This window comes from Nerophis lumbriciformis, linkage group LG21, assembly GCF_033978685.3.
Source record: "Nerophis lumbriciformis linkage group LG21, RoL_Nlum_v2.1, whole genome shotgun sequence".
Classification (NCBI taxonomy): domain Eukaryota; kingdom Metazoa; phylum Chordata; class Actinopteri; order Syngnathiformes; family Syngnathidae; genus Nerophis; species Nerophis lumbriciformis.
The window spans coordinates 32,975,375-32,992,093 of record NC_084568.2 but is presented as its reverse complement, the minus strand read 5'-3'; the positions used below and the strand labels follow the sequence as shown (position 1 = coordinate 32,992,093).

At 37.3% G+C, this 16,719-nt stretch overlaps 1 protein-coding gene across 11 annotated transcripts in view; it reads right to left on the bottom strand.

Moving 5' to 3' along the window:
- Positions 1-16,719, bottom strand: part of adgrb2 (adhesion G protein-coupled receptor B2) — a 771,897-nt gene that overhangs the window by 307,833 nt on the left and 447,345 nt on the right. For all 11 annotated transcript variants that reach the window (XM_061982439.1, XM_061982435.1, XM_061982437.2 and 8 more), the window contains one exon: positions 4,009-4,052. In XM_061982439.1, the coding sequence (XP_061838423.1) occupies positions 4,009-4,052 (44 nt within the window). The remainder of the gene's footprint in view (positions 1-4,008; positions 4,053-16,719) is intronic.

Genomic DNA, 16,719 nt, shown 5'->3' with positions numbered 1-16,719 from the left:
CAAATGACTACTGACTGCACCTGAAGTGACACTTTAGTTACAAGAATCACTTTACGTAAAAAATGTGTAACTACCAAAAAGGAGAGGACTTAAAGAGGTGCCTTGAGGGACGCCTCGAGTATGGAAATCACAAGTTAGGACCCCAGTGTTCTATGTTTGCTAGAAAGGTTAAAACGTCAATGCAAAAATCTTGTGTTTTTAGGAATTTTGCTGCAAAAATGTTTGTCTGACAAGTTTTGAACAAAACTGGGGGGCAACTAAATTGTTTGGGGGGGGCACGTTTCCAGAAGCTCAAGGACCGAACGTCTCCCTTCACAATTAGTCTTAATTTGTATATTAGGTAGAACCAGCATCCTCTATAGTAGACTACTGATTGCATCTGAAGAGACACTTTAGTTACATGAATCACATTATGAAAAAATGTGTAACTACCAAAAAGGAGAGGACTTAAAGGGGTGCCTTGAGGGACGCCTCGGGTATGGAAATCACAAGTTCGGACCCCTGTGTTCTATGTTTGCTAGCAAGGTTAAAACGTCAATGAGAGGATCTTGTGTTTTTAGGAATTGTTTTGCAAAAATGTTTGTCTGACAAGTTTTGAACAAAACTTGGGGGAAACTGAATTGTATGGGGGGCCACATTTTCAGAAAGCTAAGGACCGGACTTCTACCTTCACAATTAGTCTTATGTTGTATATTCCTAGAACCAACATCCTCTACAATAGACATTTGATTTGAAGTTACAAGTTTTTTTTAACTAAACGGAACTCAGGGGCCACCAGTTAAATAGCCCAAATGATGAAAAAGAGAGGACCTAAGATGGAACCTTGAGGAACACCACTATAGCATAACTAAAGAAGTTGAACAAATGACTACTGACTGCACCTGAAGTGACACTTTAGTTACAAGAATCACTTTACGTAAAAAATGTGTAACTACCAAAAAGGAGAGGACTTAAAGAGGTGCCTTGAGGGACGCCTCGAGTATGGAAATCACAAGTTAGGACCCCAGTGTTCTATGTTTGCTAGCAAGGTTAAAACGTCAATGCAAAAATCTTGTGTTTTTAGGAATTTTGCTGCAAAAATGTTTGTCTGACAAGTTTTGAACAAAACTGGGGGGCAACTAAATTGTTTGGGGGGGGAACGTTTCCAGAAACTCAAGGACCGAACGTCTCCCTTCACAATTAGTCTTATTTTGTATATTAGGTAGAACCAGCATCCTCTATAGTAGACTGCTGATTGCATCTGAAGAGACACTTTAGTTACATGAATCACATTATGAAAAAATGTGTAACTACCAAAAAGGAGAGGACTTAAAGGGGTGCATTGAGGGACGCCTCGGGTATGGAAACCTTTCCAGAAAACTAACGACCAGACTTCTCCCTTCACACTTAGTCTTATTTTGTATATTCCTAGAACCAACATCCTCTACAATAGACATTTGATTTGAAGTTACAAGTTTTTTTTTACCTAAACGGAACTCAGGGGCCACCAGTTGAACAGCCCAAATGATGAAAAAAGAGAGGACCTAAGATGGAACCTTGAGGAACACCACTATAGCATAACTAAAGAAGTTAACTAAACAACTGACTGATTGCATCTGAAGAGACACTTTAGTTACATGAATCACATTATTAAAAAAATGTGTAACTACCAAAAAGGAGAGGACTTAAAGGGGTGCCTTGAGGGACGCCTCGGTTATGGAAATCACAAGTTAGGACCCCTGTGTTCTATGTTTGCTAGCAAGGTTAAAACATCAATGCAAGGACCTGCCAATGTGTTTACAGTTCAGGAGCACTTACTTTGTCATAGTTACACGTTTTTTTAACTGAACTGAACTCAGGGGCCACCAGTTGAACAGCACAAATGATGAAAAAGTGAGGACCTAAGATGGAACCTTGAGGAACACCACTATAGCATAACTAAGTTAACTAAACAACTGACTGACTGCATCTGGAGCACACAAACAGATCACATTGTAAACAAATGTGTAACTAGGGCTATGAATCCTCGGGCACCACACAATTTGATTCGATTCTTGTGGGTAACGATTCGATTCGGAATCAATTCTCGATTAAAAACGATTCTCAACTCAAAATCTATACTTTTTTTTTAATTAACATTGGATGCTAATTCTAAGATGGACTGCATACCTCCATAAAATAGATAAACAGCTCTGATACATTTCTATATTACTTAAAAGAAAACTAGTTTTTTTTTAAATAAAATCTTCCCCAAACAATACAAAAAAAGGCAACAAGAGAAGTATCAACACTTCTCTTTTCTAAAGTAAATGTGTACAGCAGATAGAGATCATCAACTATATGATTTGTCTGAGTGGCGAGACAGGACAGGTTAAAAAAAATAAAATTTAATAAAAAAAAAAATATATATATATATTTTTTTTTTTTTTAGAATCGAACAATCGTTACAAATAGGAACTGCAATTAATCTAAATTTTTATTTATTATTATTTTTTTTTACACCACTAGTAACTAAGGAGTGCAGTCATACTTGCCAACCTTGAAACCTCCGATTTCGGGAGGTGGGGATGGGGGGGTGGTCGGGGGGGCGTGGTCGGGGGCATGGTTAAGAGGGAAGGAGTATATTTATAGCTAGAACTCACCAAGTCAAGTATTTCATATATATATATATATATATATATATATATATATATATATATATATATATATATATATATATATATATATATATATATATATATATCCTGAAAATATGCAAACAAAAACTGTGTTTAGATAATTGATACTTCAAACTTGCATAAATAAATCTTAAGGAATATAACATAACTTGGCTTCTGAGAGCTTCAAAATGTAATGAACAAAATGCTAAAGTTGTTGATAAACAAGCAATTATTTTAATAATTAATTATGGTCATTTTAAATGAATTATTATAAAAAAAAAATAAATTAATTATTTCAAATATTTTTATTTTAATGTATAATTCTATGGCTGGATGTAATAAGGAGTCAGAAAAAATACAAATAAAAATACAATTAATTTTGATGTTTTTAGCAAAATATAGTAAAAATGTATTTAGTTTTCTCTTTTTTTTTTTAATTAGGTAAAATAAACATAATAATACAATTTATCTCTAGTCTGGATGATTTAGTTCTTGTCACCCTGTTGTCCTCCCGTCTCTTCCCCGAGGATGGCTCCATGAGCTGGGCATATGGAATAACGTGATTGGGCAGGCACGCTGTTTATATCGTGGGAAAGCGGACGTGAAAAAAGGCTGTCCTCACTCAGGTCCGCATGGAGCTCCGGCTGAAAATCAGGAGATTTTCGGGAGAATATTTGTCCTGGGAGGTTTTCGGGAGAGGCGCTGAATTTCGGGAGTCTCCCGGAAAATTTGGGAGGGTTGGCAAGTATGAGTGCAGTTATGTAAATCACAACTTTAGAGCAAGGTTCACATGCCATTACCAGGAACTTCCAATGTGTTCCAGTTTTTGCTGGAAAAAATGTTTGTCTCGCAAGTTCTGAACGCACCTGGCATCATTTCCAGGCCACCGGTTGAATAATTTTGGCCTAGATAGTGTGGCGGAAATGCTTTTTTTTCGGTTGTTCATCAGCATACAGAGAAAATGTAGGGCATTCCTAGAAATGAGAGGCAGAGTGTGGGCATCAGCATGCTTGACATTTTGAATAAACGAGCTAAGAGCAGGGTTGATTGTGCGGGTTTTCACATGGTGGATGCAGCTACTTAGACAAAAGGTTCAGATCATCCACACAGAAAAGGCGATGTGTTGCAATCAACCATCGAGAGCAGCCACAAATTAAACAGCGGCCTACTGAGGCAATCTGAGCAAAGCTACTTCTGAAGCCCGCTGTTTGCTCTCCTAGGCTCATTTAATTAACAGGAAACGCGGAGAACATCGTTAGAGCAGGTCTCAGTTCATTAATAAAACAAATCTGACCGGACATCCGCACCAAAAAAAAAAGCAGATAAGCATCGACCGAGCAGGCGGGAGAAATAACTGGGAATAACTCACGGGTTGCTGTAGTCCCACACCACGCACTGAGGATCGGATGTGCCCTGCAAGACAAGGAGGAGGGGAAATCATGGGTTAGTGCCTGAGGAGAGGGAATGATGGAGGGAGGCAAAGGCCCAATAAAACAGGGGGGGGGGGGGGGGGGGGGGGTGCAAAGACTGGCAGAAACATGGTAATGGCTCGGTTCAGGGTTCCTCGCCAAAGTCTTTTTTATCTGGGCTGCCAAACATCGCCTGAAGAAGGAGTTATACGCCACAGATAATGGAGGACAGACATAGCAGGGACCTAAGTCTGGGTACATGATAACTGGGAAAACATTGCAATTCTTATTTGTAACGATTCTAAATGTTTATATTGATTAATAATAGGTATAGGTAGTGTCGGAGGCAGATATTTACATATGTCCGAATTTAAATGTTACTTCTTTTGATTTCATTGTCATATTACAAAACAGCTAGTGTTTTTCTTCCAAATGTGGTCTTTTGGTTGTCTGCAAAACTGTGTGCTTAACCTTGAAGTGAGGAATGTTAGAGAGAGCGATAATAAGCATTTGTTTTGGCTAGAGAGAGATGACTGCCTGCGACTTAAGAGGGGAGAGGGTTTTGGGTCGGGGAGACAGACCAGCTTAGCGGGGCGATCCGAATGTTCTATGCTGTCTCTGTGAATGTATATCTGCAAAGCTTTGCAAATATATTCCAAAATACCTATTCTGTCTCTGGTGGTTTTTCAACTCAGCTTTAAGTGTCGTAAAGAGCTTGGGAGCGACTTGTGACTTGAATTCCCTGGGAGGAACAACTGGTCCAAAACGCAACCGTAGGTAGGTGTTTATTGTCATTGCACAAGTACAACGGAACTTAGTTTTTTTTTTAATTTTATTTCATCTAAGGCTCAGCCGCCACTTCATTTTATTTGGCCCTCGAAAGCCTGGAAATAATATGTATCAACAAAGTACTGTAACCTTTCTTACTAAATGTATTCTTGCTTTCGATTTTGGGAGAAAAAAAAAATTTACTCCATGTAATGGCAAATTATGTTAACTTAAATATTGTCTAATTATGCAAAAATATATTATCAAACATTCAACCCATTTTTTTAAATAGAAATTAATACTAATAATAATGATTTCAAAGCTAGTTATCCATCAAATTGTGCAATGTAAAAGTAGCAATAGATTTCATGGTAAAATTGTGAAATTTACTGTGGTTTTTACAGCATTTTTCTCAAAATGAAAAATACGGTACTTTTTTTTACTGTAATAAACTGTGGTGCCGTTTTGGCATTTACAGTAATACACCGAAATATCTACAGTTGTTGATTTGCGGTAAAAAAAAATACAAATAAACTGGCAGCTTAAGTGCCAAAATTTCACTGTAAAATTTCAGTTTTTTTTATTTACAGTAAAAAAAACAATTTAAATTTTACAGTAAAATTTTGGCAACTGAGCTGCCTTTTTTTTTTTTTACCATAAAACAGCAGTACTATTTTTCCATTAACAGTATTATACACTACATTTTGAGGTGAAATTATTGCAACTTACCATATTTTTTTTACATTTTAGATTTAAAAAAATCTACTAATAAAATGCATTGAAAACATTTAGTTTTTTTTACAGTAAAAAAAACCTGTAAATTTTACAGTAAAATTTTGGCAACTGAGCTACCTTTTTTTTTTTAACCATAAAACAGCAGTACTATTTTTCCATTTATAGTATTATACACTACATTTTGAGGTGAAATTATTGCAACTTACCATATATTTGTTTTACATTTTAGTTTAAAAAAAAATCTAATAATAAAATGCATTAAATAAATTTTTTTTTACAGTCAAAAAAACTGTAAATTTTACAGTAAAATTTTGGCAACTGAGCTGCCTTTTTTTTTTTCTTTTTTTTTTTAACCATAAAACAGCAGTACTATTTTTCCATTTATAGTATTATACACTACATTTTGAGGTGAAATTATTGCAACATACCATATTTTTTTTACATTTTAGTTTAAAAAAAATCTACTAATAAAATGCATTAAAAACATTTAGTTTTTTTTACAGTAAAAAAACCTGTACATTTTACAGTAAAATTTTGGCAACTGAGCTACCTTTTTTTTTTTTAACCATAAAACAGCAGTACTATTATTCCATTTACAGTAATATACACTACATTTTGAGGTGAAATTATTGCAACTTACCATATTTTTTTTTTACATTTTAGTTTAAAAAAATCTACTAATAAAATGCATTAAAAACATTTTGTTTTTATTTATGGAAAAAAAACCCTGTAAATTTTACAGTAAAATTTTGGCAACTAAGCTGCCTTTTTTTTTTTTTTTTTACCATAAAACAGCAGTACTATTTTTCCATTTACAGTAATATACACTACATTTTGAGGTGAAATTATTGCAACTTACCATATATTTTTTTTACATTTTAGTTTAAAAAAAATCTACTAATAAAATGCATTAAAAACATTTTGTTTTTTTACATTAAAAAAACCTGTAAATTTTACAGTAAAATTTTGGCAACTGAGCTGCCTTTTTTTTTCTTTTTTTACCATAAAACAGCAGTACTATTTTTCCATTTACAGTATTATACACTACATTTTGAGGTGAAATTATTGCAACTTACCATTTTTTTTTACATTGTAGTAAAAAACAACAACTACTAATTAAATGCATTAAAAACATTTTGGTTTTTTTACAGTAAAAAAAACCTTTAAATTTTACAGTAAAATTTTGGCAACTAAGCTGCCTTTTTTTTTTTTTTTTACCATAAAACAGCAGTACTATTTTTCCATTTACAGTAATATACACTACATTTTGAGGTGAAATTATTGCAACTTACCATATATTTTTTTTTACATTTTAGTTTAAAAAAAATCTACTAATAAAATGCATTAAAAACATTTTGTTTTTTTACATTAAAAAAACCTGTAAATTTTACAGTAAAATTTTGGCAACTGAGCTGCCTTTTTTTTTTTTTTTTTTTTACCATAAAACAGCAGTACTATTTTTCCATTTACAGTATTATACACTACATTTTGAGGTGAAATTATTGCAACTTACCATTTTTTTTTACATTGTAGTAAAAAACAACAACTACTAATTAAATGCATTAAAAACATTTTGTTTTTTTTACAGTAAAAAAAACCTTTAAATTTTACAGTAAAATTTTGGCAACTGAGCTGCCTTTTTTTTTTTTTTAACCATAAAACAGCAGTACTATTTTTCCATTTATAGTATTATACACTACATTTTGAGGTGAAATTATTGCAACTTACCATATTTTTTTTTACATTTTAGTAAAAAACAACAACTACTAATTAAATGCATTACAAACATTTAGTTTTTTTTACAGTAAAAAAAACCTGTAAATTTTACAGTAAAATTTTGGCAACTGAGCTGCCTTTTTTTTTTTTTTTTTTTTTTTTTTTACCATAAAACAGCAGTACTATTTTTCCATTTACAGTAATATACACTACATTTTGAGGTGAAATTATTGCAACTTACCATATTTTTTTTACGTTTTAGTTTAAAAAAAATCTACTAATAAAATGCATTAAAAACATTTTGGGTTTTTTTTACAGTAAAAAAAAACTGTACATTGTACAGTAAAATTTTGGCAACTGAGCTGCTTTTTTTTTTTTACCATAAAACAGCAGTACTATTTTTCCATTTATAGTGTTATACACTACATTTTGAGGTGACATTATTGCAACTTACCATATTTTTTTTTTTACATTTTAGTTTAAAAAAAATCTACTAATAAAATGCATTAAAAAAATTGTGTAATAATTATTCACTGTTAGATGCGGCCCTCTGGGGCCAAACATAACTGCGATGTGGCCCTCAGTGAAAACGACTTTGATACCTCTGATGTAGATGATTTATATCTGCTATATACATTGACTTTAGAAAAAATAAATGTTGGATACTTCTCTTGTTGCATTATTTGTATTTGACTTTATTAAATGTTTGGGTAGAATTTTAATAAATAAAACCAGTTTTCTTTTTAAGTAATAACAATTATTCAATTAAATTAAATTATTCAATTAATTAAATTATTCAATTAAATTGAATTATTTGAATAAAAATGTATTCAATAAAAATTATTCAATAAAACCAGTTTTCTTTGAAGTAATATAGACATTTATCAGAGCTGTTGCTGGAATGTAAATAATCAGAGAACTGGCATCCAATGTTATTTAAAAAAAAAAGTACTGATTTTGAATTGAGAATCAAATCGTGTGGTCCCCAAAGATTCATAACAGATAACATTTTTGTTTTAAGTCAAATATTATGTATATGTCTATCATTACATTTGGATATTTATATGATGTTTGTCCGAGCCGTGATATCATATATCGGTCTGATACAAGCAAAAAGTATCGAATGATATCGGCTTGCGTCTAAAAGTGCCGATACAAGCAGACCTGCAACGCCAGTTAACATCTAAATGCCCTCCAATAAACTATTTTAGTTTAGTCATTTACAAAAGGTAAAAATGCTAGGCTATAGTCGGAGCTAGCAGCTACACGACAGCTAAGCACACAATAGTGCACATTTATTTAGTTTTTCAAATATACTAGCTCGTAAATGGCTGTTATTGAGTTACGTTACATGAGAGTATGTTGCGCAAGTCGACATGTCCGAAAAGGAGTAGGACGAAGCAGAGCTGATTGAATTCTATCCTCTCCGCAATTACCGGCAGTTTGTTCACTTTCTGTGTTGAACACATGCGAGTTGGATATAGCATATTTAGTTAAACAAAAAACAAAAAAAACACTTAAATCATACAACACCTAATTAAATGATATTGTGATAAATGATGCATTTTCGATAAATGGTGTCGGACAGTGTCGTTCTCAGCGTTCTTTATGCTATGAATCGTACTGCACTGCATGTACATGACGTATCTACGCAACATTTAGTTTCACATGAAATGTGGTGATGCAGGGTTGCCATGGCAATGGCAGAGATGTACCGTCACAATCTCTTTGAAGCCCAACCATGTCAAACACGACCATGGAAAAGGCCAACGAGCCATGGCTGGAGGTGCACGGGTGGTGTAGGAACCCACCAAGAAGACCTGGCCAAGGATGGATATCTTTTGCACTGGTAAGCTGGAAATTGATTATTTTCAAAGATTGTTCTTCAGCCCTTTTAACTTGTACATGACTTATCTAATTATACTTGGACGGTGTGGGCGCTCACTTGAATGAGTCATTGTGCTCCTTTCACACAAGAAATATTAGTTCTATATATATATATATATATATATATACATGTAAATAAATGATAAATGGGTTGTACTTGTATAGCGCTTTTCTACCTTCAAGGTACTCAAAGCGCTTTGACACTACTTCCACATTTACCCATTCACACACACATTCACACACTGATGGAGAGAGCTGCCATGCAAGGCGCTAACCAGCACCCATCAGGAGCAAGGGTGAAGTGTCTTGCTCAGGACACAATGGACATGATGAGGTTGGTACTAGGTGGGGATTGAACCAGGGACCCTCGGGTCGCGCACGGCCACTCTTCCACTGCGCCACGCCGTCCATGTACTGTACATGTACTGTACATGTACACACTGGTTGGTTGTTTCCATGTGGTGCATTTGCCTTTGGGCTCCCCCTTTTGGTACTTTGTATAAAAGCAGCATTTCAAGTTGAGGGAGTGATGCTGACTTGGTCTCCAAACACCACGTGTCAATTACACGTGGACAATATGACATGTCCGAAAAGGAGTTGAAAGAAGCAGAGCTTATTTATTACTTCCTCCCACTTGCTGTTTCTAAAAGGAATGATGTGTCTCCGTAGAAATAACAGAGTATGCAGCGATGGAAAGAAAGAAATAAAAGAAAGAAAATCTGAGAGAAAGTAAGCAAAAATGAAAAAAAATGAAATAAAAACAAACAAAAAAGAGAACAATGATATAAAGAATGACAGGGAAAGAAAGAAAAAAAAGAAAGAAAACCTGAGAGAAAGTAAGCAAAAATGAAAAAAAATGAAATAAAAACAAACAAAAAAGAGAAAAATGATATAAAGAATGACAGGGAAAGAAAGGGAAAAAAAAGAAAGAAAACCTGAGAGAAAGTAAGCAAAAATGAAAAAAAAAGAAATAAAAACAAACAAAAAAGAGAAAAATGATATAAAGAATGACAGTAAAAAACGAATTTCTAGCTAAGACATAATAAATCATTGATTAAAAAAAAGAGGGAAAAAAAGAAGAAATAAAAAAGCAAAGAAATAAAAAAGCAATAACGCCAAAGAAAAAAGACAGAAAAAATAAATAAATAAATGGTAGACAAAGGTAATAAAAAGACAGAAAAATGAAATAATTAATGAAAGAAAGAAAGACAAAACAAACATATATATCTAAATCTAAATAGCACATAATGAATAAAGAATATACAAGAGAGAAAGAAAGAAAGAAAGAAAGAACAATTAAAGAATGAAAGAAAAATAAAGAAAAAGAAAATCAGAGAAAATGAGACGGACAAAAGAAAGTTAAAGAAAAGAGTTGAAGAAAAAGTAAAAAAGAAAAAAACAAAGACAAATTAAAGACAGAAAGACAGAAAAATAACTCATATGTAAATATAAATCACACATAATAATTGATGAAAAAAGAAAGCAAAAAAGGAGGAAAAAGAAAGACAGAAAAAAATAAACACTAAGAAAAAAGAAAAAGAAAGAAAGAGAAGAAAGAAATAAAGAAAGAAAAAGAAAAAAAAGAAAGAAGTTATATGTAAATACAGCCCATATAGCACATAATGAATAATAAACAAAAATTAAAGAAAAAAGAAATAAAGATATATATATATATATATATATATATATATATATATATATATATATATATATATATATATATATACACACACACACATACATACACCCACACACACTATATTGCCAATCCAAATGATGAGAATCAGGTGTCCTAATCACTTGGCCCGGTGTATCAAATCAAGCACTTAGGCATGGAGACTGTTTCTACAAACATTTGTGAAAGAATGGGCCGCTCTCAGTGATTTCCAGCGTGGAAATGTCATAGGATCCCACCTGTGCAACAAACCCAGTCGTGAAATTTCCTCGCTCCTAAATATTCCAAAGTCAACTTTCTTATAAGAAAAGTGAAGAGTTTGGGAACAACAGCAACTCAGCCACCAAGTGGTAGACCAGAGAGGGGTCCGCATAGTGCAAAGACTTTCTGCACAGTCAGTTGCTACAGAGCTCCAAACTTCATGTGACCTTCCAATTAGCCCACGTACAGCACGCAGAGAGCTTCATAGAATGGGTTTCCATGGCCGAGCAGCTGCGTCTAAGCCATACGTCACCAAGTCCAATGCAAAGCGTGGGATGCAGTGGTGTAAAGCACGTCCGTCGCCACTGAACTCTAGAGCCTTCTCTGGACTGATGAATCACACTTTTCCATCTGGCAATCTGATGGACCAGTCTGGGTTTGGAGGTTGCCAGGAGAACGCTACATTTTTTTGACTGCATTGTGCCGAGTGTGAACTTTGGTGGAGGAGGAATTATGGTGTGGGGTTGTTTTTCAGGAGTTGGGCTTGGCCCCTTAGTTCCAGTGAAAGGAACTTTGAATGCTCCAGGATACCAAATTCCAATACTCCCAACCTTGTGGGAACAGTTTAGAGCGGGCCCCTTCCTCTTCCAACATGACTGTGCACCAGTGCACAAAGCAAGGGCCATAAAGACATGGATGACAGAGTGAACTTGACTGGCCTGCACAGAGTCCTGACCTGAACCCGATAGAACACCTTTGGGATGAATTAGAACGGAGACTGAGAGCCAGGCCTTCTCCACCAACATCAGTGTGTGACCTCACCAATGCGCTTTTTTCGAAGAATGGTGGAAAATTCCTATAAACACACTCGGCAACCTTGTGGACAGCCTTCACAGAAGAGTTGAAGCTGTAATAGCTGCAAAAGGTGGACCTGACATCATATTGAACCCTATGGGCTAGGAATGGGATGGCACTTCAAGTTCATATGCTGAAGGGCCGTACTTTGGGGACCCCTGTGTGAAACCATGAATGGTCCTCTCGCCAGAGGTGTCCTCGTTCTACTTTTTGTTCCGAGCACGTTCCAAGCATCCCTCTTAAACAACCAGTGAAGAGTCCTGCGAGTTGTCACTGCTCCACTTCTCCAAAGTGCAAAGTCACCTCTTTGAATAAGTTCCCAACTAATCTTCCATGAACAAGTTAATCGGGGGTCCGCCGCGCCAACAACGGCGGCGTGGCAAGATTTATGCGAGGACAGGTGACCCCAGCGTGATGGATGACAAGGCAGAGCCATAAAAAGAGGAGAGGTGTGTAGATGTCGTCAGACATCAATCAGCGCTCATCAAGCCTGACAACTGTGACCCCCCCCTTTTCCCCCCATGCAGATGTGTTGCATCAGCGGGCTGCACGCCCCTCAAAAGACAACATGGCGGCGCTAACATTGCTTAGCAGCCATTTCTCTGGACCAAGTGGCTGGCGAGGGTTCAATTCTGGGCTTCTCTGATAGGCTAAAGAAAATGGACGGACTCATTTTTATAACCACTTTTGTCTAAAAGCCTGCAAATTCCTGCACAATTTGGCCAACTGGCGTCCTTTTTGGCGCTCAAACGTTCCTGTCTACGGCACTAAGCCTTCTGGGTAATGTCGCATATAAACATTTACTCCCTACTTTACATGTTTGTGTACTCATTTGTCCCGGGGGAGACGACTAAGAACACGTTTTCCTTCGCAATGCTGACCTGGCAGAAATGCAGGATTAGAGATGTTGAGGTGTGATGATAATCTCAAAAGGTAATAACTAAGTTTTTTAACTTCATGGTTCCGCCATCCTAGTCACTGCTGTTGTGTCCTTGGGCCAAGACACTTTACCCACCTGCTCCCAGTGCCACCCACACTGCTTTAAATGTAACTTACAAACCCCGTTTCCATATGAGTTGGGAAATTGTGTTAGATGTAAATATAAACGGAATACAATGATTTGCAAATCCTTTTCAACCCATATTCAATTGAATGCACTACAAAGACAACATATTTGATGTTCAAACTCATAAATGTTTTTGTTTTTTTGTGCAAATAATAATTAACTTAGAATTTCATGGCTGCAACACGTGCCAAAGTAGTTGGGAAAGGGCATGTTCACCACTGTGTTACATGGCCTTTCCTTTTAACAACACTCAGTAAACGTTTGGGAACTGAGGAGACACATTTTTGAAGCTTCTCAGGTGGAATTCTTTCCCATTCTTGCTTGATGTACAGCTTAAGTTGTTCAACAGTCTCCGTTGTGGTATTTTAGGCTTCATAATGCACCACACATTTTCAATGGGAGACAGGTCTGGACTACAGGCAGGGCAGTCTAGTACCCGCACTCTTTTACTATGAAGCCACGTTGTTTGGCATTGTCTTGCTGAAATAAGGAGGGGCGTCCATAGTAACGTTGCTTGGATGGCAACATATGTTGCTCCAAAACCTGTATGTACCTTTCAGCATTAATGGCGCCTTCACAGATGTGTAAGTTACCCATGTCTTGGGCACTAATACACCCCCATACCATCACACATGCTGGCTTTTACACTTTGCGCCTATAACAATCCGGATGGTTCTTTTCCTCTTTGGTCCGGAGGACACGACATCCACAGTTTCCAAAAACAATTTGAAATGTGGACTCGTCAGACCACAGAACACTTTTCCACTTTGTATCAGTCCATCTTAGATGAGCTCAGGCCCAGCAAAGCCGACGGCGTTTCTGGGTGTTGTTGATAAATGGTTTTCGCCTTGCATAGGAGAGTTTTAACTTGCACTTACAGATGTAGCAACCAACTGTAGTTCCTGACAGTGGGTTTCTGAAGTGTTCCTGAGCCCATGTGGTGATATCCTTTACACACTGATGTCGCTTGTTGATGCAGTACAGCCTGAGGGATCGAAGGTCACGGGCTTAGCTGCTTACGTGCAGTGATTTCTCCAGATTCTCTGAACCCTTTGATGATATTACGGACCGTAGATGGTGAAATCCCTAAATTCCTTGCAATAGCTGGTTGAGAAAGGTTTTTCTTAAACTGTTCAACAATTTGCTCACGCATTTGTTGACGAAGTGGTGACCCTCGCCCCATCCTTGTTTGTGAATGACTGAGCATTTCATGGAATCTACTTTTATACCCAATCATGGCACCCACCTGTTCCCAATTTGCCTGTTCACCTGTGGGATGTTCCAAATAAGTGTTTGATGAGCATTCCTCAACTTTATCAGTATTTATTGCCACCTTTCCCAACTTCTTTGTCACGTGTTGCTGGCATAAAATTCTAAAGTTAATGATTATTTGCAAAAATGTTTATCAGTTTGAACATCAAATATGTTGTCTTTGTAGCATATTCAACTGAATATGGGTTGAAAATGATTTGCAAATCATTGTATTCCGTTTATATTTACATCTAACACAATTTCCCAACTCATATGGAAACGGGGTTTTTAGATATTGGGTTTCACTATGTAAAGCGCTTTGAGTCCCTAGAGAAAAGCGCTATATAAATATAATTCACTTCACTTCACTTCTCATCGGCTCTCATTTAGCAACAAAAATGAGCGCCGTGTGCTTTTACTGGCATCTGGTGTCTAATTTTAAGTATAAAATGAGTAAAACATCAACCCTTGTTGAAAATGCTGTTCTTTTTTAAGTTAAAACTGCAAGTTAGATGACAAATAAGCACTAAAGGGGTCATATTATGATTATTTTCGACATTTAAAAGACTTCCTTGTGGGCTACATAACATGTAATGCTGTTTTTTTGGTCAAAATGTTGCATAGATGATGTTTTAAAGACCGTCTTCAAGTCACTTTCTGACATTGTTATTTACGTGTGTGGTGGGGGTTGCTTGCAGGAGGAAAAGTCACCGCCGCTGTCCATGGTACTGAAGACGAGCACCATGGGACAGGGGCGGGACAGGGGCGGGGCATGTGCTGACGGCGAGACACAGCTGGCAGGTGATTAGATTTCACAGGTGGTACGTGTTAATCTAATCATCTGTTGTCTTTAACAGTAAGCGGCCGGGAGCAGAGGAGGGAGGAGGATACGGACGTGACTGAAAAGTCATGTTCTGGGAGAGAAACCCATTACTGAAAAATATTATCATTAAAAACCGTGTTAAACTTCAGTGGAACTGCTAGGAAGCGACGTCCACAATGTGCCTCCACTTTGACAGCCTTTTCCCCCCGCGGGCCCATGTTGTTCCGTGCTCCCATAGCGAGTCTACCGACATAAGTTGGGACCATACGCTGCTTTTTATTAGAGATGGCATGCACATGTACGAGCCAGTCCGCCCCAAAACGAGAGGATAGAGAAAAAGAGGCGGACTCGCACAAAGGACTTTGGGTGAAATATGACCATATATGGACATATCCGCTGACGTCACAGACTAGGGAAATTAACAAAGGCTCGTTTGGAGGAAGTATGAAGCAAGGTTTGATGTCACATGTACGGGACTTTTGCAGACAAAAACAGGAACCAATGGTAAGAAGAGTCGCTCAACATTGCAACTTTTGACCCAACTTTACGAAAAAGCTGCCGTAAATTCAGCAACCCCAGGCCAAAATCCCCTGGAAGGACTGAAAAGTGCTGGGATAAACGCGGGTTGGGGTTTTCCAATTGGAGGACTTTTATTTTGAAACCTGGAGTGAGCTGGGGGAGGCAGGATGAAGAATGGGAGGTTGGTCGGGGGCCACTCTGGGGACATGATGTGATTTCTGACATGCCGCTTCTCGCTGAACATTTCCGAATGCACATTGGGCTTTGACGGGAAGGGTCCAAGATCACCTTTTAGGAGAGGACACGACCTCGCCTTGGAGACCGCAGCCTGGGGCGACTGCTCTCACGGCAGCTGGCAGATTCTACTTCTGGCCAAGGTGAAGAGCCCAGGAACACGCTTGTCTTTAACACATTCATCACCAAGCATCCTTGGGAGGTTTTGCCCCCTAAAACTAGGGAAGGGTACTGACTTAGTACTTGAAAGAGTTCCATCCCTAGTCCGCCGGCACTCCCCAGTACCCTTTCACCTAAAATACGTCAGTTGAAGACTCGGTGTCGGTTCAAGCACTTGGCGGGCAAACAAAGGTAGTTCTGCCTTCAGGTCACAGGTGTCAAACTCAAGGGCTGGGGGCCAAATATGGCCTGTCACTTGATTTTATGTGGCCTGTCACTTGATTTTATGTGGCCTGTCACTTGATTTTATGTGGCCTGTCACTTGATTTTATGTGGCCTGTCACTTGATTTATGTGGCCTGCCACTTGATTTATTGTGGCCTGCCACCTGATTTATTGTGGCCTGCCACCTGATTTATTGTGGCCTGCCACCTGATTTTATGTGGCCTGCCACATGATTTTATGTGGCCTGCCACATGATTTAAGGTGGCCTACCACTTGATTAATGTGGCCTGTCACTTGATTTATGTGGCCTGTCACTTGATTTTATGTGGCCTGCCAATTGATTTTACGTGGCCTTCCACTTGATTTTACGTGGCCTGCCACTTGATTTTATGTGGCCTGCCACTTGATTTATGTGGCCTGCCACTTGATTTTATGTGGCCTGCCACATGATTTTACGTGGCCTGCCACCTGATTTTACGTGGCCTGCCACTTGATTTTATGTGGCCTGCCGCTTGATTTATGTGGCCTGCCACTTGATTTATGTGGCCTGCCACTTGA